The 25,060-nt window shown below is 52.1% G+C and overlaps 1 protein-coding gene across 1 annotated transcript in view; it reads left to right on the forward strand.

The window, feature by feature from the left end:
- Window positions 1-25,060, forward strand: part of ASTN2 (astrotactin 2) — a gene marked incomplete at both ends in the record, with an annotated part of 359,009 nt that overhangs the window by 68,754 nt on the left and 265,195 nt on the right. The window contains one exon of the mRNA XM_082327894.1: window positions 22,825-23,209. Coding sequence (XP_082184020.1) covers window positions 22,825-23,209 — 385 coding nt within the window. The remainder of the gene's footprint in view (window positions 1-22,824; window positions 23,210-25,060) is intronic.

Raw genomic sequence — 25,060 nt, forward strand, 5'->3', positions numbered from 1 at the left:
TGTCCCTTGGGAGAAAAAAAAAAAAAAAAAATAAAAAAATTAAACATCAGACTCGTCCTGTCCTTCCCTGGGAAGCTGCTGCTCCCAGATGCAATGCTCTTGCCACAGAGGGTTTCACCCTCTGGACCCTCTGGGTGCTGGCGAGCTCCTGCCTGCTGCAGCATCCTCTGCAGAGCAGTCACTTCTGTGGGGACTGCTGCCTGTGCCAGGGAGGAGAGAGGAGGCTTGTAGCCTCTCTGCCAGCCACCCTGCCTTTTTGGGTCATGAAATTTTGAGGCAAAATCCCTCTATTTCTCCCCCATGCACTTAAGACTGTTGGCAGAGCTGTGCACCCAGCAGCGCTGATCTCTGCAGGCTCACTGGGGTGGGCGCAGTGCCTCTGTAGGAGACCTTCGTGTTGCTTCTGGGGGCTCCATACAGCAGTGTGGGGTGCAGGGGGGTTGCACAATATGTGGTTGCTTCCTCCTGCTTTCCCTGTGCTGGCCAGAGGATGCAGGAAGGGCGATGGCTTTGCTCTGGCCACTGAGCAAAGCGATGGCCCCAGGATGCGTCCACTTGCCTCCTGCCACAGCTCTGTCCCCTTGGCTCAGCCATGTTTCCCTTAGCAAAACAAGCAGTGTGGTTTGTTTTTTTGTTTTTTTTTTTTGTCTTCCCCCCCTTTCCTTTTTAAATGACCACTTTTCACTTTTTTTCATGCTCTTCCTCCTTGGCATGCAGGTTGGCAAGGGGAGGGAGCCTTCAGCCAACTCTCCATCACATGTCCCTTGTTTTTTGTGTGTTATTTTTTTTCCCTACTGCTGCCCTTGCCAAGGGAAGGACATTGTATAGCCGCTGAGACTGGCAGGGGCTGTAATACTGCCTGCCAATAGCCTCGATGTCTGAAAAGGCTGAGGAAATCCAAGCTCTAAATTAGCTCCCAAATCTTCTTCTTCCCTTTCTCTGGTTAGAGTGCCCTGCAGAGCAAGCCCAAGCTCCCCTTTTGTCACTGGGCTCCCTGGCGAGCGGCTGGCTTTGCAGTGGTGCTGGGGGGGGCTTTGCCTGGAGAGCATAGTGTGATGGCCCCATGGGGATACCGGGAAGAGGTGGGGGGCATCCCTCCTCCCAACCTTTGCCACCCCGTCCCTCTGCCCAGCTCCCGCCCCGTATAACCGCTTTGCAGCACTCACTTGGCAAGTGCGTTGGGGTTCTCAGCTGCGGTGTTGGAGAGAGCAAGAGGGGAAGCACGGAGCTGATGGATGGCTGCCAAAAGCCTCCCTGGGGAGGCGGGAGGCCCAGCCTGCACTTGCCCCAAGGATGCTGCCGAGAGCAGCCAAGGTCATGGCATGGCCCGTAGCACACATGGCTGGGACATCTGGGGCCAGAGGAAGGGAGCAGGAGGCATACCGTCTGCGTATCTGGTAGAGGAGGGGGCAACCTGTGCTGTGTCCAGCTGTCGCTTCCCCCCAGTGCCTCGTTTCTGCCCTTGCCAGGTCAGTCGGTGAAGGCAGCGGCTGCTTCTGCTGTGCTGTGAGATGGCAGCGGGAGCAGCACTGTGTCCCTGCGCTCTGCGTTAGCAGGATGTCTGCAGGGTAACTTTTTTCTTGGGGCCCTTGGTGAGAGGTGGTTTTGCAGCAGCCGAGCCTGGGGAGCAGCTTTGCTTGACAGTGCTGCTGTGTTTCAGCATGGCTGTGTCATGGGGCTTCATCTTTCGCTTCTGCTCTCTCCTCTCTTGAGAGAGAAATGGAAAGGGCTCAGCTTTGCCGTCTCTCCTGGAAATTCAGGCTTCAGCTCTGCAAATGCCTGGCGGTTCAGCACCCCCACGGGCACTCCAGCCTTCACTACCGAATACAAATTGCTGTTTAAATGTCTCCAACAGCTCTCTGTAGGTAGCTTTTGGTGTTGAGGTGCTGCAAACAGAGTGCAGGCATCACACCTGATACGCTCTCCTAACCACATACCATCCCAGAAAGGGCTCCTGCACCTTGTGCTCTTGGCGTCCCACCTGGCTTTGCCTGTGGGCGAGGAGGGTCATCCTTCCCTGGAGGGCTGACCATCGCCAGGGCATCTTGCTGTGGCTCAGCGAGGGAGGCCGTGAGGCCAGGCTGATGCCACGAGCATCGTTCCCTCTCCGGGCCCTTGGACGTGTGTGGGAGAGAGCGTGAGCTCTGCAGAGCAGCCTCAGGCATTGAAGTCTGCCCGCTTCATCCTAGCGGTGGGTACCTTGGGAAATAGCAGAGGAAAATTCCACTTCTAGAGGCATGTAACTTGGTTTTTGTGTGGTGGTGGTGTGTTTTTTTTTTTTTTTTTCTTTAAAAGGCTCTGACAAGCTTCTGCTCTCTCTCCCCCTCCCCGTGCTTTGCAGCCATCTCTGAAGCAGAAGTGATGCTTTCTGCCAATGCAATGATTAGCCTTTCTGCTAATGACCCAAGAACAGTGTCCAAAATAAATGAGCCCAACCTGCTCATCCTATTAGCCAAATGATTGCAAAGAAAGAGGAAATATCTGCAAAAACCACTTAGGCAGCTGGAATTTGGAAGCGTGGTGGAGTCATTGCTCAAAATGTGGAGAGGAGCCATATGTCTTCAAAAAGCTGGTCCTCTCCTGGAGTGGGGAGAGCTCCTGCATTATAAGGGGGCGTTCTGCTCGCCCCCTGCTCCCCCTTTTGGCAAGTGACCCTGAGGTGCTGGAGCTTTGGCTGTCCCTGAGCTCTGCTGGTTCCAGGGACTGAGAAGCTGGGGACAGGCAGATATTTCTCCTTCTGTCCTCTGTGTCTGGTTCGTGGCTTCCCACGTCCTTTAGGTGACAGGCAGCAGCGCGGGGATGTTGGTCAGGAAAGCAGCTAATATGGTAACCAGTACCAAGTCATTCTTCAGGAGTTCTTCTTATGTCCTTCAGGCCCTTCCTGATGCACTTGGCAGGGTTGTGGAGCATCCTTGTTGCACATGGGAAGGGGTGAGGAGCAAAAAAGGAAGAGGCGTAGAGGCACAGGGGGGTTTCTGCAGAGAAGGGAGGTGAAAGGGGGCTCTTGTGATCCCACTCATAGATCATGATGATGTTCAAGTAAAACAAGAGGTCGCCTTGGGAAGGGATTTTAGGCTTTGTGTAAATGTAGGAGAGAAATGGGTCTTGGTGCAGGAGAAGGGGTACGTCACGTGGAGGTGTGAATGTGGGGAGAAGCTGGAGGGCTGGGTGCGACAACCCCTCTGATTTTAGAAACAGCTTGACCTTCCCTAAGGGGTGAACTCAGTTGAAAGGTGGGTTGTCCCCCTGGTTTCTGCTCGTGCATCCCAGTAAGTCTCTCACCAGCTGAAAGGCCTGACCTCAGTGCGAGGCTCTGTGGTGGGTGACAGCGGTTCTGGGGCTGAGGCTGGAGGCTGAGATGAGCCCTGAATGCATAACCCTGTAGCCTTGAAGCTGTACCACATCAGAGGATGCGCGCGAATCTCATGTCTTGTTTGATAGCAGAAAAAAATGCCCTTGTTCCTCTTGTCCCCTTGAGCCAGGGAGACTTGGCTCGTAATGCACAAGGCCCTAAAAATTGCTGAGGAGGAGGTCATCCTCCTTCCGCACCCGGCGTGCATGCCATATGCTTCCCTGACCTTCTCCATAGCACAGCCAATGCGACCTCCCGTCTGCCTGCTTGCTTGTTCAGCATCGCAGCTTGCGGGCTGGTGCTGTAGGCTACTCATGGGGTCCCACCGGCCCCTAGGCATCGCAGGGCAGGGCATCCCATGGGGACTATTCAGCAGGCAAATATGCAGACCTGACGCATGACCAAAAGCACTTCATGCACATTATATGGCTCTGTATGTGTGTGTGCATGTATCTATATGAAACATAAACTTCATAGGTATATGTGTATATGTATATTTTTTTTTTTTTTTTTTTTTTACTGAGCTGGGATCTGAAGGGTATAATGTACAGAAATAGGAACCATGACTTCTTTATTTTTTTTAATTTAACTACATTCATGTGTAGCTAGTTCTTTGCTCTTTTCCGTTTTATACAGGCTTAAATTGTGCCTTGGACTTCTTTCTTCTTTTCCTAATTGGTGGGGGAGTTGCTAATTGTATGTTTTTGTTCTGAGAAGTTTCAGATTTAAATGAATATCTGTGCTGGAAATCATCCTGACAGTGCAAATATTGAAAACTTGAAGTGGATAAGCAAATGACCCTGTGCTATCTTTGCACCTGTCTATGCCTTTCATTGCACTGAACCTTCCTGGAAAGTGCCTTTGATCCTTGGGGTTTGGAGATTGATGAGATGTGGGTGCAAATGGAAGCTTCACCTGCATGCTCCAGGCTGCACAAGTCTAGCTGTGTGCTTTGTGAAGTGTTGGCTTGTGCTAATTTTTCATTGTCGTTTTCTTAAACAAGTTTTTCAGGTTAATGCTGAAGTCGTTTGGCTTTGTAAGGTGTGGCATTTTGTGACTGCAGGGTGGGTTTTTTTTGAGTGGGGGAGTTGTTTTTTTCAGTACCCCAAACCTCCCACACATGCCTACCCTGTTGATGGCACATCAGCTGGGTTACTTCAGGGACACTGCCTTTCTCAAGGGTTTTGCCGGATGAGGATTACTTTTCCACATGATCTCTGGAGTGGAAGGGATTTGGAGAGGTCATTAAATCCATCTCTCTGCCCCGGGCAGGATCAATAACCCTTTGTCACTGGTGATGGATGTTTCTCTATCCTGTTCTGCAAGACTTCCCAGTTTCCCCAGGCAGTTGTTCCAGCCTGCGCTATCTGACGCAGATCTGGGCTTGGACTGCGGCTGACCCGAGGAGGAGCAGCCTTACAAACCTGACCAAAACACGCTTTCCTTCCAGCACACTACCTTCAGCCCAATTTTGCCACAGCCTAATATTTCAAATAACTTTTACAATGTTTGAACTGATTTAAATAAGCAGGTGGTTTGAAGTGATTGATGGAAATCCTTTTCCTGTAAATGTTTTGCTCTGAGAATTTAGCTTCAAGTATCTTGCTCCTGGTAGTGAGCAGGAATGCAGGCTGGCATCCTCCTCTTGCCCTGGCGTTGCCCGTGGCTCCTCAGCCAGAGGTTGCAGGCACATGTGTGTGTGGAGGATAACTATCTGCTCTTTTTAAGAAGAGGGGTACAAATGCTTGTATTTTTCTTTCCAAGGTGTCCCTTGAAAAATGGGATATGTCCATGCTCCACGTAGTCACCTCCATTCCTCTTGCTCCAGCAGCCAGTCTCTGGACGTTTGGCACCTGAGGCAGGGGCGGTGGAGAGCTGCAGCGATTGCGAGGCCCTCGGTTCTGGGCTTTCATCCCCTACGGCTCCTTTTTGGTCTGTGCGAGACAAGTTCAGCATCTGGTTTTAAAACAGACCCCCCAGTCTGGCTTGTGCGAGGGCATCTGGTCTTAGATAAGTAACTGAGCTGCTCTTCTGTGGTCCCCAGCACAGATCTATCCTTGGATTTACAGATTTATCCTTGTCCCACTCCCACGGAACAGGGACAGGGCTGTTCCTGAGTTGCCAGAAGGACACTGGGGTGCAGAGATTTAATGATTTTTAGGCCAGGTAGAACTGTGGCAGGAGCTGGGAACTGAACACAGCATCTCCCCAGCCATGCAGCGCCCTGACCCCCCCGGCTGTCCTCCGTGTGCCTAGGCGAGCAGAAAGCAGTGAGCTTTGGAAGTGCTTTGGGCAAGGGGTGACTCCAGCAGCCTCGTAGGTGTGCTATTACTCTTCCTCCCACAGGGTGTCTGGTGCATGGGAAGGTCCTTGTGATGGATAGCTTGGTATCATGATGCCTGGCAGCCCGAGCCAGGAGTAAGGGATCTCTTGGGGTTGCGATAGAAGCTGCTGTCCCCTGCCCCGAGCTGGTACTCATGGGTGGTGTCAGGTCACCATAAAGCAAGGAGAACTGCTGTGTGCAGGGCAGAGATGCGGGGCAATGAAGCATTTGGGTTACTGAGCTCTGCAGTGTCAATAGGCAGAGTTGATGCTCAGTGTTGTTCCGCTGATGCATGGATCACCGTGCCCTGCCCAGAAAGCGTGCCCAGCACGGTGGGGTGCTCACCAAGGAGAAGAGTGGAAAGCTGAAACCCAGTGCATGTTCTTGACCTCTTGTGGGGCTGTTAGTCTTGCTGTTTTCATCCTTGCACGTTTGCAGCTTGTGAGTGTTGTGGGGTCCCTTGGCCCCTACTAGTGCCACGCGTCCCCTCTGGTGTAAGGGTGGAAGCTGCTTTGTGGCTGGGTAACTGTTCATGGCAGAAGTTAACAACTGAGTTGCTGGCTGTGGAGGATCCTTCAAGCTCACTTGCACAGTTAAAGAGCATCACTGAGCTGTGTGAGGAGGAAAACAAGGGTAGAAATGAGGAGTCATGGGAAACTATCTTCAGATCCCCTAAACCTCGAGATCCTGTTCTGGCAAGACCCATCTGTGGTGGACACGCGGTGCTGTGGCTCAGGGCCCTGCGGCAAATCTCCCCAGTGCAGCCCCGCCTGCTGCTGACCCCGCCAGCCCTCCTCTTTGGGTTTGCACCCATGCTTTAAGTACCCAAAAGGGGTATTTAACTCCTGTCTTTGCAGACTGGCCTTGTTCCGTGGTAAGCATTTACAGGCCAGGCAGGGATGCAGTCACCAAGCGTGTAACTTTACTCACCCGGTGCTCTTGGGACAGGCTTTTCCTCGCCTCATGCTATCTGGGGCTATCACATTAAATTGCCTGCTACAATTGCTTGGCCTGTCACATAGATTTTTATCTCGAGTGTCCTTTGGAAAGGGAGCCCTGAACTGTCGCTGGGAATGTTAAAACGATAAATGTGTTTTGCACCTGGCGATGGGAAGGAGTAGCTTTAGGGCTTGTGACAGTCTGCAGCCTTTGTTGCCTGCACCGGCTGCGTGTGGGCAGCTCTGCCTCTTCTCCGGAGGGCTGAGCATCCCAGAGGGGCGGGAGGGGACTGGCATGTCTGCTTTGGCACAGCCAAGCTCTGGTGGTGGCTGGAGGTGGTTCAGGTCCTTGGCTGTGTCCCGGGATGAGTTTGGGAGAGAGGCTGTGGTGGAAGCAGGACTTGGCAGGGCAGAGGGAAGGGTGTGCTGCTGCTTGAAAGCGTGATACAGGAGAGGGAGTGGAGCCCTGGGCCTTGTTTTCTTAAATGTTTTCTTGCATGTAGTGACTCTGGCCCCATTTGGGCTCCTGAGGTCCTGTTTGTGTGCTGGAGCCTGTCCCAGCCCTCTGCTGAGGCTACCAGGAGAGAAGAGCTTGTTTTGAAAACTCCTTGATGGAAAACCTTTACCTGCCTTGGAGAGAGGGTTTCCTCTGTTTGACTGGGCAGTGCTGGCTGTCCCCTTAGCAGCATCTCAGATCCTGGGTGCTGGTGTGTGGACTAGCCCTGCAGAGTCATCCCCTGCCCCTGAAAAATCCCCACCAGTGGGGAAGGCCTGGCCATGAAATCCCAGGGAAGGCTGGGATGGGGCTGTGCAGCAGGAGGGATTGGAGGAGGACCATGCCTCCTTGGCCACAAGCAAAGCTCTTGGTGAGCAGCATCCCAGTGTAGGGTGCTGTTGCTCAGGGTGGTGGCTAGCAAAGAGCTAAGCAACTTCGTTGTCCTCTTGGGTACCACTCTGCTGCAGTGGCACGTGGAGCACTGTTTTCACTGGGTCTCACATCCAGATGCTCTCCAACCATGGACTGGAAGGTTGCCTTCACCTCGGTGTTTTGCACGTTGCCTGGGTGTCCTGGGCTCCCTGAGTTGGGGGCTTGGACAAGGACCACACAGGCATGGACCAGAAAGGTTGAACCAAGTTTCCAGTGCTCTCTCTATACAACATACTAGGGATGCTGTTCTTTTTTTGGCTTTCTTTGTCCTGTGGGAAATTACTCTTTTGTGATGAAAACCTGAAAGGAGGTCACATGCTGAGGACATCAGCTGAGTGCCTGGGGACCAAGAAGGTTTTTTTTTTGTTTTTTTTTTTTTTTTTTTTTTTTTTTTTTTTTTTGGAATAAGGGGAGGATTAGAAAGACAGGAGTCCGTGCAGATCTGCGCTGCCTCTCGAATGGATGCTTCTCTCTACCCGGGGGCGCTCTCCTCTCCTCGCCTCACTGCCCGCCTTCAGCTTGCCACCCAGGCAAGCTTCTCCGGGAACATACGGCTATATCTTCATCTCCCATTTGTGCTTTCCCCTCAGGCAAAGCTGTTTCTTCTGCAGGAAGCCAGGCCTCCTCTGAAGACTGGAGCATTGTATGGGCTGGGCTTAATTTAGATTAGATGAGCACTTGTGAACTCATCCCAGCCGGCAGGACGGGCGCTGCATCGGGGTGAGCTGTGATGGAGCTGAAACTGAGCAGGAGGTGGTTTTCCTGCCTCCAAGAAGCTAAAACCAAACTATTGGGGGGTGCGTGTGCATTGGGGGGGGAGGGGGGCAAACCGAAGCTCAATACCGACCACCTGCACCAGGAGCAGCAAATAAGGAGTGGAGAGGTGCTTCGTGAACTGAAAGGTGTGGGTAGTAGGGCTTTATTAGCTCCATTTGAAATATTTCATTTTGATTCCTATTTAGCTGTGGAATCTAACTTTATTTTAGCTTTAAATTTAGATTTTCAAAACAGGCCTGTCAAATTAGTAAAAGGAAATTTGATTAGAAAATGGCAGCGCGATTGAGATCTTTGTTTTTCTCCGCGCGCTATTTGGCTCGGAGATCGGTCTTAATCAAAAATACCCCATTGGAAAGTGTTTTTAGCTAATCAACACTTTCCAACTGGGAGAAAAAAAAGAGAGAGCATAGCTGGAAAATTCCTGCCACCAGCTCCCCAGCCAGTGGCCGCCCCTCGGCAGGTACCTGGGGGGGTCAGGCTGTGGGTCCAGGGCTGCAGTGGTGTTGGGGATGACTTGGGGACTGGAGGGAACAAGGAATGCAGAAGAGGGTGGGATGGCTTTGTGCCTTCTACTGTCCTCTCCTGCTCGCTGCTGTCCCTGCCTCTGGGTTCAACTGTTTGAACTGGCTGAGGACACCAGTGGCTGAGCCTCGGTGCGGCTCCGGGAGCTGCCCATCCTGTGCCTGGGTTAGTGAGGGATGCTTAAATCATGAGGTGCTATAAGCTGTTTTTGGGGTGGAGGTGCAGAGCTCTCCCCTGCCCGTTAACGCCAGTGCCTTGGTGCATCTGCCATCCATCCCTGGGCCAGGCTGCGTGGGAGCCCATCCCAGAGGGCAGGAGTTGAGGGAGAAGGATGAGGGAATAAATTAAATGGTGGAGTTAAACACTGGCTAATAACTGCCATGGTGAGAGCTGGAGAGCAGGGAGCTGCCATGCCCAGTGCCAGGGCTGCCCTGCAGAGCATTCCTGGGGAGGATGAAGGAGGTTTGGGAGTGGTGGGGGCAGCTTTTCTTGCACAGAGCCCTGTATGAAGCCTGTTTGCATTAATGAGTTACTGCTCATCAGCTAAACACCCAAGCCGTGTGGCTGTGGTTGGCCCTAACAAGCCCCTGCTTGTGCCACTTGGTGGGCGAGCAGACGGCGGGCCCCAGTGCCATGGAGCTCGTGCCGCAATCGATGCTGCAGTGGGGGGCAGAGGACTGGGAGGGGGTAACGGGGCTCAGGCTGGCTCCAAAGCAGCCATCCTTGCCCAGTTCCTGCCTGCTGCCGGGGACAGTGCCGCCTGCCATCAGTGGCTCGATTCACTCTGCGATTACTCACAGATGCTGCAATTACGCTGGCAACACCGTGTCAAAAACCTCACGGCAGCATCGGCGTGCGCATGGGGACGAGAGGGAGTTATTAGCCTGTTATTATCCATTTACCCAGATATCCTGGCTAATCAGCTTTCAGATGGGGAGAATTAATTGGTTTCATTTGGAGCACCAGGCATGTTTAATTGAAACGAATTCTTTCCCATTTCCAAATGGGCACTTTCTCAGCCGCTGTTGGATGGGGAGCGGGGGCTGCAGCATTCCCATCGCGGACCCTCACGGCGCAGTGCAGCTGGGCTGCAGTGAACTGGCTGTAATAGCAGTGCCCTTCACTCCTCTCCATCTGGGAAGGAGCTCTTGTTTCTCCACACACGCACCCTGCTCAGATGTGCTCCAAACCCTTTGCTTATAGCAAAGCTGGGAAGTGCAAGTCCCAAACAGTCTCAGTCTCTCAAAGTGGTGTGTCCTGGGGAGCTTGGCAGGTCATCCTGGTGGCATGCAGGTGGCATCGCTGTGATGCTTGCTGCTTTCTGTGGGCAAGAGGTGCAGCTGGGGGATGGAGATGAGGGTCCACAGGGCTGGGTGGGCCTGTCTTGTCTGTGTTCAGGATGTTCAGGGCTGTTGCAAGCTGTGTACCTGGAATAAAACTATTTTATACCCCTGCTGCCGCTTATCCTGCTCTGGGTCTCACCCCGGCTTTGCTGCAGCACCAGGCACGCTGCTGAGCTGGCCACACAGGAGGAGATGTCCATGTTGGGTGGGCCCAGAATCAGGGGGCCAAGCAGTGCCCTGCAGCCCTAGCGGAGGTGGAAGGGGTGGCAGCTGGTGAGCCATCCTGCAGGGGATGGCATCGATCCTGCCTGCGAGGATGAAGGGAGAGAAAATTCAGTACCCTGATGTGTGTGTGTGGCACTGAGCGAGCCCACCAGCTCCCCCAAACCCTCTTGCCCCTCTGAGCCATTGCTGCTGCCCACTGGCCTCTTCCTGCTCTGGTGCCAGCTTCTCTTAATTAAAAGTCTGTCTCCTCTTTGGAAGAATGCGGCTGTAACTAGAGATGGGTGCAAGGACTGCTGCTTGCTTTGTGAGAGCACAAGTGGAAGCTCATGGCTCTACGAAGGTCCCTTTGGATAGCAGGGACACAGCTCTGAGCCCTGCCCTGGAGGGGGCTGCACTTGGCTGGTCCCCAGAGAGTCACTTCAGGTCCACTCTTCCAAGTTCTACTCTAGCAAGGGTGCAGGTTAGCTTGGTGATGGGCTCAGAAATTGTCATAGGCTTAAAATTCAAGCCGTTGAGGAGGGCTGGACTGGACTGCCCCAAATTACTGGTAAATGTCCTTTTGGAAGTGCCAGCACCTTGGCACCTGTCCAGAGTCTCTATCCTGTAGCATTCTACAGGGGAGGGATGTAGGTAAGACCCCTCGTTTCTTTTTTCTTTCCTCTGCTCCCATCATCTCTATGTCCTGTATCCATACAAAAAAAAAGAGGGACTTGAATTGCAGGTGCCTCGAGCTGCAAGTGCTTTGGGATGGGGCCTCTCCCCTGGGTGTGCAGAGCTCGCCAGAGCTGAAGCTGCTCTGGCTGCACCCCGGGGATGCAAAGGGCTCCTTGGTAGATGCAAACTCAGCTTTTTCCCCAGCCTGGCAGCGGGATGCCCTGCACTCCCCACTTTACGGCTCTGCCTCCCCGGCAAGGAGATGACTGGCCTCGTCCTCTTCAAATCACACTTGAAAACAAGTGAGCAAAACAAAGCTGGTGCGTTCCTGTCCTTTTATGTTCTCAGCTTTCAATCAATACAGCGAGAGGGCTGAGCAAACAAGTAGCAGGGTTTTGGCGAGATGGCTTAGCATGGTCTGATGTGCTGTGGAACAAAAAGGTTTTTGTAGACCCGTGGGTGTCTAAGCAATGAGTGTGGGAGCTGTACAGCAGTAAAACTCCTGTCCCCATGGATTTCCTCTTCCACTATGCTGAGCCCTGAGGTCGTTTGGAGGCATCACACCGAGGGCTGGGTAACGGGAACTCTGCATTCTTGGGAAAGAGGACAAAAAAGCCTTGAAACACCTGATAAATTTTATGTATGTGCAAAGTCCCGGTGAAGTTAATGGGAGTTAAGTGTATGGTTAAGTGCTGTACTTAACTGGGCTTTTAATAACCTGGTGGGAATAGCTAGGTGTTTTTGGAAAGGAGAGGGTTTGTGGACTTGCTGAGCTTTTTGATCTTTTCTTTAAATGAAAGTCTCGGCTCTGCCTGCTCTGTGGTGCACGGTGCGGGGAGTCAGTGTGTTTTTTAAATTGCATACATGCAAGTTGATAAACTCCTTTTTCTCTTCCTGGTGTGCAATGCCCCAGGTACCAGTGGAGGCTCTTCTCCGGGGCATGGGGGGCTGCAGTGTGTAACTCCTGTACTCTGAGTTACAACGCCAGAATTGCAAAGATGCCAAACGCTTTAGAGACACGTGCATGGAGCTTTTATCTCTGTTGTTGTGTTTGAATACCCTCCCTCTCCCCCTGGAAAGCAGTGGTTTGTGTTGCTGCTTTTCAGAAAGATGTTCATTATGCTGAAATATTTGCACTTTAAATATAGTAAGGCAGGGGTTTTTTTACACAATAAGCTGGATCATTCCCAAAGCAGCTGCCAGCTCTGGGCTCAGTAATAGATCTTTCAAAAAAACCCCACCACCACCACCAAAAAGAGCACTCTCCCTCCTTTCCTGTGTGTGCAATAGCACCTTCCTGTCAGCTCCTTGCTCCATAAATTGTTTTGAGATGCCCATAAATAAACTCTAAACCCCTTTTCCAGTCTCTCTCCTGTCTTTGCTCCACCCTGTGTATGGGGGAGAGTGGCAGCATGCACCAACGCAGAGACCTGGCCCATCAAGAGGGCTTGGAGGTGTTGGGCTACTCCGAGAAGTCCCCATTCCTTAACGCTACAGTGAATTTTTCTCCGTGTTTTGCCACCTTTTCTGGACAACTGTCCAAGATTTGGCAGTCCCCAGAAGCTGGCTGGTTAATTGAGCAGAAAGGATGTTGTACCGTGTCACTCACCAGCACTTGGAAGCTGGAGGCACAATGTGAATTGTGTTCATGTTCCCTCAACCGGAGATGTGCATCTCTTATTAGATTAATTTTTTTTTAATATATGCAGAATATACAGTGGGAACAACATTAATTCGCACTAATGGTTGTGAGATCCACTGAGAATTAACTGCATTTTTTGTAAATTAGTGAGGAAGCGGATAAACAATTATTAAAAAAACTAAGAAAGGTACTTTTGCAACAGCAATACGTGTTACTCATCTGACAAGTGTTCTTTACTTTTAATTATATTTCATCGTTTGCTAGCAAGTGCTCTGCTGGTAGATATTGTAATAATCCTGGTAATTTGAGACCTTGCTTTAGCATTTGTTAAACCTTTGTTTGGAAGGGGTATACCGCAGTGGCTGTGGTTTCGGGGGGGGCCCCGTGGTAATTGCCACTCGAGTCTGCGGTGGCTCCTTGAGGCCCCAGCTGATGGCTGGGTGCCGCAGAGATAAGCTGTGTACACATGCTCTGGGAGATGCTCTCTTGCACTCTCTGTCCAAACAAAGCAGATAAAACATGGGGTGAGAGCAAAGGTAGGACCCGCACCGTGTTTTGTGGGGGGCACTGAGTGGTGGAGATGCTGACGTTTGTGGGTGGTTGCTCAGGGGGTCTGAAATCAGCCTGAGGCAATGGCTCCTACAAGATGTGCAGCTTCTGTGAGTTTTATAGCTTTTTTTTTTTTTAATTAGAGAGTTTAACTGCGTCCCTCCTTTGTTGTGCCACCTCTATGCACCTTTTGCTGTGACTAATACTGTGCTGCTCTGTCTATTGGGGCCAACTGACCAGCAGGTTGGCTTCTTCATCAGATGCTAAAATGGATATTCTGCATTTTTTGTGGAGAAGGCACCAGCTGGGGCAGAAGCTGTGGAGGTGTTTGTGGCCTCTGCTGGGCAGTGGGTGAAGCATGAACGTGATAAAAGTGGCTCCAGAAAAACAGAGCAGTGTGGCTTGGCCGGCACAGCCAAGCGCGTCATGCCGGATGCTCTGCTGTTGGATGGGGCACGTGCACGGGCAGAGCTTAGTCCATAGCTCAGGGCAGGAAAGTCTGGAAAAACCCCATGAGATGTTCCCACAGGCAGCACTGTCCGTCCCTGAAACGGGAGGGGCGAAGTGCAGACCAAGGCAGGTTCGGGATCTTGTGGGACTGGCCGTCCCTGCCCAGGAGTGCGCAGGTGCAAGGTACAGATCTGCAGGTCTGTTGGAGGGGTCTGATTAAGAGGATCCCCCAAGTGACCATCTTTGCTCTAAGATGGGAAGCTCTGAAGGGAGGACAGGTGGGGCAGGGCTGTGCTCCCCGCTAGCATCAGGCAAAGCAGGCATGGTCAAGCTGCTGCTACTGGTGATTTTGGTGAAACCAAGCTGGAACTGAACCTTGGAGGACTTCATTGCTTTTCTCTTCATGTGGGAAGGTATTAGGGCCACAGACAGTCTCTTTGGTCCTCCTCCTTGATATTGGGTGGATTCCCATTTGCTCTTCCTCTGGCAGAGGCTGCCTTTGCCGGGATGCGACCGCAGGGCAGCTCCGCTGTTTGTTGGGATGCTCCTCGCTGGAGCTGGGTCCCTGTGGGCAGTTGGGGTTTGGGCTCTGGTCTGAAGATGATGCAGAGAGGGACGTTGCATGGGTGGTGGCTCTGCACTTGCTGTTTTTGAGGGACTTGCCTTTAGCCCCGTGTTTAATTGCAAGGTGCTTTTTGTGTTGGCAGCACCCTGGGCGCTCCCAACCTGCCATGCGTGGCAGCCCTTGCTTGCAAGGCCTCTTGTATGCTGGGAGAGACTTAATGTGTATGTGGTGACTTTTTTTTATTTAAAAGCAAGGTTGTTTGTTCTTAACTCAAGTGGATCTTTTTCCTCCCCTTTCGAATATGGCTAAAATGCAATTCAGGTACTGGGTGTAAATGAGCTGAGCAGGAGGAACACGTGGAGGTGTCTCTCGCAGGCACGGCGGGGAGGAGGGATGGGGCTCGGTAAGTCAAACTCCTTGGGGGGAAAAAAAAAAAGCTTTTGTTTTTCTCTCAGCTTTGCACTCAGCCAGCCTGTCCACATTAGGGAAACATGAGAGCAAACGCATGAGACCTTATGCATTTTAAAATCTTCCCTCTCTGAGGGCAAGCTCTGGGTTAGCGGGTCAGCCAATTTAGGTGAACCATTTAGCGCGCATTAAAATCACAATTTATGCAATCTGCGCGCTGGCTTTAAAAAGAGCTAGCAATCAGGTGCTTAATAAAATCACCTCCAGCCCTCCCCTTTCAGTTCACTGCAAATAAATGCCTTTTTTTTTTTTTTTTTTTGCATCATAAAAATGGATTAGGAGTCATTTTGAATTGTTATCCTAGCAAGATGTGCAGCTCGGGATATGCAGGCATGTTCGGTGTGATTGAGGTTTGTGTATTTTGGTGCTTGCATACAGCCAGTGCCTGAGAGACCATTCAAATAAACATTTACTGGAACATCACATTGCATGTCTGAATGGCGCAGAAAGGCTGACTGGCAGGTTCACTCCTTCTTTTTGTTTCCGTTCTTGGATGAAACAGCAAAACAAAATTCAGCGTGGCTTAAAAAAAAATAAAATTATATGGAAATGTGACTTTTTGTCTGACTCATATTTTTTTTTTTTTTTTAACATGGAAGAGTCAGAGATTTTAAAGTTATGGTTCCCACAGCAACTGTAACTCTCATCTCTTGTGCATGCGTTATACTTTGCAGGACTGTGTATGCCATTAAATTTATGCCCAATGCATGTACGTACGGCGTGGCAAGCAGAGCAGCAATGTATGACAGATCTGCACGGGCCCGATGAAGCGATCCTATGGGAACACTCCCTTTTAAACCTCTGGGCCATATCCTGCACTCCCTTCCACCAGTATAAGCTCTTTTGGAGAGGGTGGTTCATAGGTGCTGTCGGCTCTGGGCAGAATTAGGTGACGTGGTTGTGATAACAACAATAGAAGACAGTGCCCCATCATCACTGGAGCTTGGTGATGTTCGAAGAGCTGTGGAAAAGGGAGGGGGGCGGGGGGGAAAGACATAATACAGTTCTCTTCGGGCCACAATTCAAGCAGCCATCCCTGCTCAGCAAAGCGCTGAGGCGTGTGCTTTAGTCTCATGGACTGTAATGGGAATTAAACACATATTTAAAGTTAAGCATGTGGTTAAGCACCTTGGTGAAGCGGTGCTTGAATGGGGATTTGAAGCGTACAGGGAGAAAATGCTGTATTTTTTAGTAGATATTCCTTGTGTTGTTGCTGTCTTCTATGGAGAGGTGAGGTCAAATTGTTTTGAGCTCAGGACCGGATCCAGATCTTTTTGGAGGTTTTTTTTTTGGTTTTTTTTTTTTTTAATCCCAGTGTTCATCTCTTCCTCTCTAGCGTTTGTGCTGGTTGCTGTCTGTCCTTGGTCTCCTCCTCATGTTCTGCCTCAGTTTCCCTGCCTGATGCTTACCTGTCCATGGGCTCATTTCCTGACCCCCACAGCACACGGGGGTACGTGCTGTCAGAGGGTGGTTCTGGTTCATGGGTGGGGTGGGCAATGCGTTCTCTAGAAAGAAGCTGCCTGCTCTTAGGAAGGGCAGCTGGAGGAGAAGGGAGTTGGCAGGACCCCTGCGTCCCCAAGACGTGCCAGCACTGCTCTGCATTTTGGGCAGGTGACCTCCAGTGACTGAGATGTCCCAGCTCTCCTGGAAGCATCAAGCTTCTTGCAGTTGTGTTCCTCCTTGAGTGGTTCTCACTGCATGTCAAGCTCATAACTTCTCATGCCATCCACCACGGATGCAGGAAGAGAGTGAGCATCCTTCCATCCTTGGTGTACATTGTCACTTCTCTTCTGCTGGCAGAGGCTGTGTGAGGACCAAGCAGGCTTGGTCAGGTCTGCGAGAGCATCGTCTGAGACAGGATCCAGCACCTTCCTGAACTCCAGGTGCTGCTGCTCCATTTCTATCCATGAACCCTGCTTTCTTCTTGTAGCAGATTTGGCTGCTTCTTGCAAAGCCTGTTTCCCGAAGCCCTGTTTCTCTCCTGGTCTCTCCCTCCTTGCATGCTTTTGCTTGGCTCCAATAACCCTTCCCTACCCTCCTGTATGATGTGCATTAGTGGATGGGGTGATCTGGGGCCTCTTTCTTCTACCTATCTTCTCTTATTACAAAGCTGAAGGACTGTCAGTATTTCTGAGACCTTTTCTGCCTTTTTAGACTTCGTTGTGATGGGCCAGTGTGTATGGACATGAGAGGGGCAGGACAGAGAGGCAGACAGAGGTGCTGTGGGTGCAGAAACCTTGATTCTGCAGGAAACAGCCAAAACTTCCCCGTTATGGGGACAACAGCCAGAGGCTGTGTCATCCCTGGTTTAGGGAAGAGCACATGATATAACATCCTTTCCTTCTGCTCTGCTGTTTCTTTAAAGCCAGAGGGATTGTGTGCCATCTGCAGCTATGTCCTGCACCCCAGGAGGGTGAGGAAGCGGCAGGGTGCAGAGGAGGTCATGATAAACGGCAGTGTGCAGGAGAGGGAAGACTTCGAGAGATGTCTGCAGAGATCAGCCTTATTTTTCATCGTTAATGATCTGAAAGAAGGTGCAAACAGCATGTTAATTAAGAGTTGCAGTAGAAATATTTAAATTGAGAGGTGCAGCAAAGAGAGAAAGAGCAATAAGGCAAAGGAGTCCTAGGGAGAAGCTGGTGTGGTGCAGACGTTTGATCTGGAAAGGGAAGAAGCAGATGCCATGCAACTCAACATGTTAAATATGTTATTTTTCTTCCAAAGTTGTCCTGAGCGTAGTTTGATTGGGGTGTGAGCGCTGGGGGTCCTGGTGCAGGGGTCTGGCTTGGCAAAGGGACCTGCTGGTGGAGCTGGGAGAGAGAGGATGGACAGACCTGGGGCTGTCCCCCGGCCAGCCTGGGCACCGATGAGTGTCTTCTCTGAGTTCGGCTGCAGCAGAGGGTTTGGCCGAGAGGACTGATTGCCAATTAACAGACACTATTATAATGGCTAATGTGGATGATCCCAGCTCTGGTTGTGGTTCACCTTGGGACATGGCCTCGGAGGATCTGTGCCTGGGAGCAGGCCTCTCCGCCCGGTGAAGTGGCATTTATAGGGTCTCCATGCTACTGTTCGTCATTGCTTTTAGTTAAATTAATTAGAAATCCGTTAGCTCAAATTACAGCATGGCTAAAACCTAATGCAAATGTTTGCTACACCTGCTTATTGAGCACTGCTTTATTATAGCCCTTGGCAATGGCAGAGATGAGCTGGGAGAGGTTTGTGTGCCAAGCTGCAGAGGTCCGAGGTTTGGTCCTTGCTGGTGGTATCTCCCGCTTTGGTCTGTGTTAGGTGGACGTGCCTTACCTGCCCGCTTGTGTCCAGGGTCTGGTGATGCTTCTTGCCTCTGGGTTGACCTGGGAGGGGATGAAATGTTTGAAAGATAAGATGCTCTAGAGCTGAATGCTGTGACTTCCGAAGAAACGTGGGGAGGACAAAATTGGGGGACTGGAAGATCAGAAGGGACTGTGGGGCCATCTGCTCTGCCCTCCAGTGCCACACGGGGTGGAAGAATTCCCTGAAGCCTTTACGTGTCATTTGAAATAAAGCATAACTTTTCTAAAAGCATCCAGGCTTGATTTAAAGAGGGAAGAAAAAAACAAACAAACAAACAAACAAACAAAAGAAACCCCACCCCCCCCCCAAAAAAAAAACAAAAAACCCCAAAAAAAACAAAACAAAACAAAAAAAAAACCAAAAAAACAAAACAAAACAAAACAAAAAAACCAAAAAAGAAAACCCAACCAAAAATTGACAGTGATGGATAATCCACTACAACCTTTGGTAAATTGTTCTAGTGTTTAATTACCTTCACGGCCAAAAAGGAAAGAAAGGAAAAAGTACACATTGTGAAGAGCTCTGAGGATTGTGTGGTTATTGCTGATACTTATTTGCTTACTGTGGCTTGTCCCTGGGGCTGCGCAGGGTGATGTGATGCTCTGGCATCAGGGTCCTGCCCGCCCCAGCTCCCTGAAGCTGCAGGGTGCGATGGGAGGGTCTTTGTGCAGGGTTTGTGCTGAGCAGAGCCCAGCTGTCCCCCGGGACTGTCCTTGGAGCGATGGCCCTGGGTTGCGAGAGCCCCGTTTCACCCAGCAGCAAGTAGTTTGCGATGGGGCTGGTTGTCAGCACAATGAGGGACAATAATTAGTTTTGGATGCTATGTGGGAGCAATAGTGGCTTCAAAGTTAGAAAAGAAATAGGGATATTTTCCCCCCAGGGCAAAACTTTGTGTCAGTGTTCAGAGGAAGTGGCAGAAGTTTAGGTCAGCTCCAGGCTGAATGCTGCGCTGATTTGCACCTGCAGAAGGGATGCTTTGGTGTAACAGGTCTGCTCAGCCCAAACTCTGTTCCACTCCAGCCTGGGACCTTCTTCTGTCACTTCATCCCTTTTTGACGTGGTGGCTGGCAGACTGTCGGTGCTTGCTTTCATATCGGCCCAGCTGCACCACTGCGGTTGCGCTGTGTTTGACTGCAAAGGTGGAGGACTCCTGCGGGGAGCCATGTCAAGTCCACCCTGCTACAGGGAGCAGCAGGGAGCAGAGCTGACTGAGGATCCCAGGCAGAGTAGGGAAGGGCCAGAGCCTGTTGCAAGGAAGAGTTTGTCCAGACCCCAGAGGAGCAGCAGGACTCCCTCATCTTTCACCGCTTTGGTAGGGAAGGGGGGTGGCTTGTGTTCGAAGAAGCACGTGCATCCTCTTGCTTCTCAGAAATTGTTTGGCATCTCAAACAGATGCCCAAACAGCGATCTCCCTCCAGGGCAGCAGCTTGGTAGCCTTCATAATTTATATGAGCGTCCAGTGTCTGGGGCTTTGAGGTGGCTTCTTCCATCAGTTTTCCTTCAGGGCTTCAAATAAGTCCCAGCCTTGCTGCTCTCTAGCTTCAGCTGCAGTTTGCTCCTGTGCCACGAGCCCTGCAGTTCTGCATACATGTGGGTTGTCCTCACCAGCCCTCTTCTCCCCCATCCTCCTCCTCCTCCCATCCCTCCTCCTCTCCTGTGGGTCTCAGCAACCCTCCGGCGCCTGACGGCTCCCGCTTGGCTGGCGCGGAGCACACGGGAGCACGGTGGGAAGGACATTACGCGGGAGAATATGCATGTTCACAGCTCAGAGGATTAAAGGCCCGTGTTCTTATCACTGCAGAACAGAGTATTATAAATCCAGCCTTAGAATACCAAATCCCCACGCGGCTCGGCCATTGTTTGGGAATATTAAAAAGCTCGGAGACAGAAATAATCAGTTTCCGAGTGACACATTGTCAAATAAAACATTTCTCATATTATCCCTTCCTTCCCCTTTCTCTCTCCAGCTCCCTCAGTTGGATAATTTAACATGAAAAATAGATTAAAATGAGGCTGGCTTGAATGCCTCCTAAGTTTGACACTCCCCCCCCCCCTTTTCCCCAGGAAGCTCTCCTGGCATGTGTAGCGTGGTTAAACAAGTAGCTGCTGGTGTGGGGTCAGGGACGCAAGGAGCACATCGAAACTGAGCTGCCTGCTATGAGCCCATGAGTGCTTACCCGAGGGGCTGGCACGAGCACCCCCAGCCTTTCCCAGGCAGAGAGGGGGCCATTGTCTCAGTGGCTGGCAGAGCACAGATCTCCGGCGCATCCCCAAAGGATGCGGGAGCTGCGGCTGGGCTGGGAGCCCTCAGCTTCCTTGAGCTGACCCCGGGATGGGGGGGAATGGCATGCTAATAGCCTCTGTGCCTTTACACCTTTTTGTAATTTCTCCCAAGCAGAGAGATCTTTAATTTAATCTGCTGAGAGGTTTATGTGCTCCAAGCCGTTTCCCAGGGGCAGATGCAAGGTGAGCCCAGCCAGGCAGATGCACGGCCCTAGCACTGCTGTGGGTGCCCAGGCCCCTTTCCTGGGTCCAGCTGGCAAAGCTCCTCCTTGTGCAGGGCTTTCTCACTCATCCTGGCCTTTTCTGAGCACCTGGGTTGTCTCTAGTTGTGCTTTTCCAGGGAGGGCAAGTGCCCGTGTGCCTGTGGGTGTGGAGCGCTCTGCCCTGCAGCCACTTTGAGGTTGCAGAGAGCACCCAGGAACGAGCAATGTCCAGCTGGGCAGCTTGGGGGGCTTGGTGGTGAGGCCCTGGAGAAGGCCTTTCCCAGTAGTCATGTCTATGAGTGGTGTTCTGAAACCCTTCTGTAACGTGAGAGCCCTCGCTTTGCTGGAAGGATGCCAGCACACAAGCCGGACCTGATTTTGCAGTGTGGTTCATCATGGTGAAGTTCATGGCCCTGCTGTGTCCTTGTCACTGGGCCTCCCTTTTGGAGGGACCATGGTTTCTCTCCTGCAAAGCAGGCTTCCAAGGAAATAGCCCCTATTCAGTGCCAAGGGGTGCGGGTGGCTCATGCTGGGGAGCTCCTGTGATGCTCTGGTCTCCATGCATCAGGCACTGCACAAACCTGAGGAAACACATTTCTGCTCTTCCAGGCTTGAGGTGTCCATGCTGTTTCTTGCTTCTGAGTGTGGAAGGCCAAGTAGGGTCCTCATCCCACTGGTTCTTCAGGTGCTCCGGTACTGCAGGACATGAACCTGGTTGGCACAGTGAGCCCCACCGTTCTCCCACACAGAGATCCCCGAGCATCTCCTGGATGCTAAACTTCCTTTCCTGATGTCACGTGTCGCCTAAATTAGGGAAGTCAAGCTGAGCAATGTCCTCCTGAATCCCTGAGCCCTTCTCCCATTAGTGCCAATTTGGGGGGAGAGGTGGAGGGTCCTGATGGGAGATACTGGGCTGGGCTTCTCTCTGTGGTGGGTCGTGGTGCCGGGGTGGTCTAGGGAAGCGTCTCTCCTCTGCTCCTGCTCCCAAGGCCTCTCCCCCAGCTAATTCACCCTGTGAGCTGCAATTTTCAATGCTGCCTCTTCACAGTTGATCCTGTTTGCGAGTCAGAGATGCGCTTTGGGTACAGCATGGTGCTTTGTATCAAATGCAGATTAAATATTTGAACGTCTCCACTTTGGTTTTGCATGCTCTGTAAAGTTCTGGGCTGTGGCATCCCCTGTGCCAAAGAAACTCCTGCCCTACCCTGGCTGTTCCGTGTCACGCTGCAGAGCCCCGATTGCTCACACCGCTCCTGATTTACATGCCCTGCTTTGCTTGTATGCCACAGGATAAAATTGCTCCGACGCTGTAGAGATTAAGAGGCTGGAAGCTGGCACACGCACAGCTCCTGCCTGCATGGGACTCAGTGACTGTGGCTGAATTTAACCTTCAGAGCAGCCAGAGGCAGGGCTGGCTCCCTTCGGTGCTTCCCAGCACAGCTCCCTTGGGAGGAGAGGCTGCTGCTTCCATGGACATATAGATATTTAGGAAGTTTATTTTTTTGGTAAAGACTTTTTTTTTTTTTTTTTTTTCCTTATGGTAATGCAGTTGGGAGCTGTGTTGAATAAAATTTGGAGGTGGGGGAAGAGGAGAGCTTTGCAGAGAAGGTCTTGGTCTGGAATATGTTGTGCTGTGCCCCCAGGTCTGCAGCTGAAGTCTCGTTGAAACCATAGGCAAATCACAACCAGAAATGATGGAGATGGGGTAACCATGCCCTGGGGAGCAGCAGTTGCGTGATGCCGTTTGTTGCACCGTCGTTTATGTGAAATGTTGTGTGTCTCTGCTGAGGCTTTACCGCTCCCGTGTCGGTGGCTGGGTTGTTTGAATGAGGTTTTTTTCTCCTAAGTGGTGGGATGCGATTGCCTCCTTTCCCATCTCCCCGTGCAGGGCAGGAGAGGGAGCTTGCCCACCTCAGCCCCTGTGTGCATGGGTGGGCCGGGGGGGCTGGGGGACCCAAGGGGTGTGTGGTAAAAACAAAGTCCCTGGGAGAGTGGGCAAAATAGCTTGGGCAGAGCTGAGCTGGGGGTGTCACTGTGCTGTCCCCAGCCAAAAGTCACCTCTGGCACCCTGCTGCTCCTGACTGTGACATCCCGCCCCAGAGGTGGCTGCTCCATGAACCCACCCACATGCAGTTCATGGAGCGTTGATGAAAGGGCGCTCTGGGGATCGAAGAGGAGAGGGTCCATGGATGCTGGCCACAGCATCTCTTCGACCCATCCCTGTGCCCCGTGCATCTCCTGACCCGTGCCCTTTGCTTTCCTGCAGGGTGGGCTGATCGCGCTACTCCTGCTCCTCTTGGTCTTCACGGTTGCTCTGTACGCCCAGCGGCGCTGGCACAAGCGCCGCCGCATCCCGCAGAAGAGCGCCAGCACGGAAGCCACCCATGAGATCCACTACATCCCCTCGGTGCTGCTGGGTCCCCAGGCCCGCGAGAGCTTCCGCAACTCGCGCCTCCAGGCCCACAACTCGGTCATTGGGGTGCCCATCCGCGAGACCCCCATCCTGGATGACTACGAGGACGAGGAGGAGGAGGAGACCCCGCGGCGGGCAGAGCCCAGCACCAGAGAGGATGAGTTTGGCAGCCAGGTGACACGGACGCTGGAGAGCCTGGGCCGGGGCGGGGAGGAGAAGCCTGACTACGAAAAAAAAGGTTTGTGGCTTTTCTCTCTCCTTTTTCCCCTCTTCCTGTCCTTCACCGGGGTGTCTGTCCTGCGTGGTGCCACCTGGAGAGGATGGGTCATCCATACATAATCCATGTGGCTAGCGCTTGGCTCCCTAGGCTTTGGTCAACAGCTGTCATCTACAAAGTGGTTTGCAGACCTTGTCCTGAAGCTGCCCTTCCTGAGAAGGGAATGACCTTTGGGTGGCGCTGGGGAAACTGAGGCACAGTATCTGTGAGCCCTCAGCTGTCATTGCCAGCCTCGAGGATCAGGTCCCCTGGTCTTGCAGCACTCCCTGACTGTGTTTTGCTGGCAGTTCAGATGCCGTAGGAGTGTGTGAGCTATGTGCTTGGGAGCTTCACAGAGATGTGGATTCATAGGATTTGACCTGTCTCCTTTGTCACATCCTCTTCCAAAACCAGTCTTCCGTTTCCAGTGTGAGCCTGCTCAGCCTGATGAGAGGGGAAGCTGATGGCTCTGCTTTCAGGCTTGGTGGTGTTTCTGGTCCTCACAATGGCAGACAGCGCTGTGAAAGCCCCGGTGGGTTAGGGGATGCCTGACTGGGGGAGCAGAGCTGGCATTTCCCCAGGGAGGGCAGTTGCTCTTGTGCTGTGGGCTTGTGCAGCACCGTGCATAGGGCAGCGCGGGGGAGTCGTTCCTGCTGCTCCAGCAGTGCTGGAACTCCCGTCTCCTCAACAGGATAGGAATGCTGGGATTCATACCAGCTTCTTGCCGTGGGTGAGTGCTAGCACATGGGCATCAATCAGGCCAGTCTTCACTCTCTAGGTGGCAGAAACGTTCATTGCCTTGCTTTCGAGTAGGGCATCAGTTCTAGTGAGTGAACGTGTCGGTGTGCTGGGGCTCCGCCAGCCTGCTGAGCCTTGATGTTCTTCGGAGAGCTGCTCCATAAAGCTGTATTTTCCACTAGCAGCAAAACGTCCCCTGTGTTTTATTCTCTGAGCAATCAGACAAACGATCCTGTAGTCACCCACAAACAAAGTCATCAGGGCTGTAGATTTAAGGCAAGTGCATAGGAGCCCTGTGCGGAGCTGGAAATGGCAGAGCAGAAAATTCTCATTGTGAGAAGAAATGCAGAGCTGAATCCGTGTGGATCTGATAGAAAGGCACAGACCCCAAATGTGAACCGTTTCCCGCTCATGGTGTTTGGCATGGCAGGTAGAGTGTTATATAGTGGCTGTAGGTCAGATTAGAAAGAAGCCTATACAAGTCCGTAACTGTGGGTTCTGGCTGCTGCCTGTCCCTATGGTGCTGATTGCTTGTAAGGTATAATATTGGATAATGCCACGGTTGTAAGGTATAAATCCCCTGGTAGTAGCTGTGGGGAGCTGGGCAGTGAGAGCTGGGCTGGGGTGCCCTTTCCTGAGTAGGCAAGGTGCTGCAGATGCTTTGTGCCTTCCCTGAAGGTGCTGGGCTGGGATTTGGAGGAGCTCTGGTCCCTTTGGGGCTCCCCCTCCCCGAAGCTCTGCCCAGCTCAGAAAGAAAGTAGTGGTAGGGTCCCTCTGGGTAAAGCGGTCCAGCATTGGCACAGCAAGTAGCCAAAGGCTGGATGCAACAGGACAGACAGACAGGGTTCTCTGTGGTCACACTGTACATGATGGCACCCGTTGCTGGCTGTACCAGGTATGTGGGAGCAGAGGGGAGCCTGTGCAGACAGGGCTTGACAGTGCTCCTGCAGGCTGAGCAGCTGGGGAGGCACCTTACCTGCTATCAGCCTGTATGGCTTCACCTGGGAGAGGAGGAGAGACCAAACCACAGATGATGGGTGCTGGCGGTGTCTCTTAACGCACTACTGGAAGGCACTCGGGAGCTCTAGGAGGAGG

This window comes from Platalea leucorodia, assembly GCF_965183815.1.
Source record: "Platalea leucorodia genome assembly, chromosome: 15".
Classification (NCBI taxonomy): domain Eukaryota; kingdom Metazoa; phylum Chordata; class Aves; order Pelecaniformes; family Threskiornithidae; genus Platalea; species Platalea leucorodia.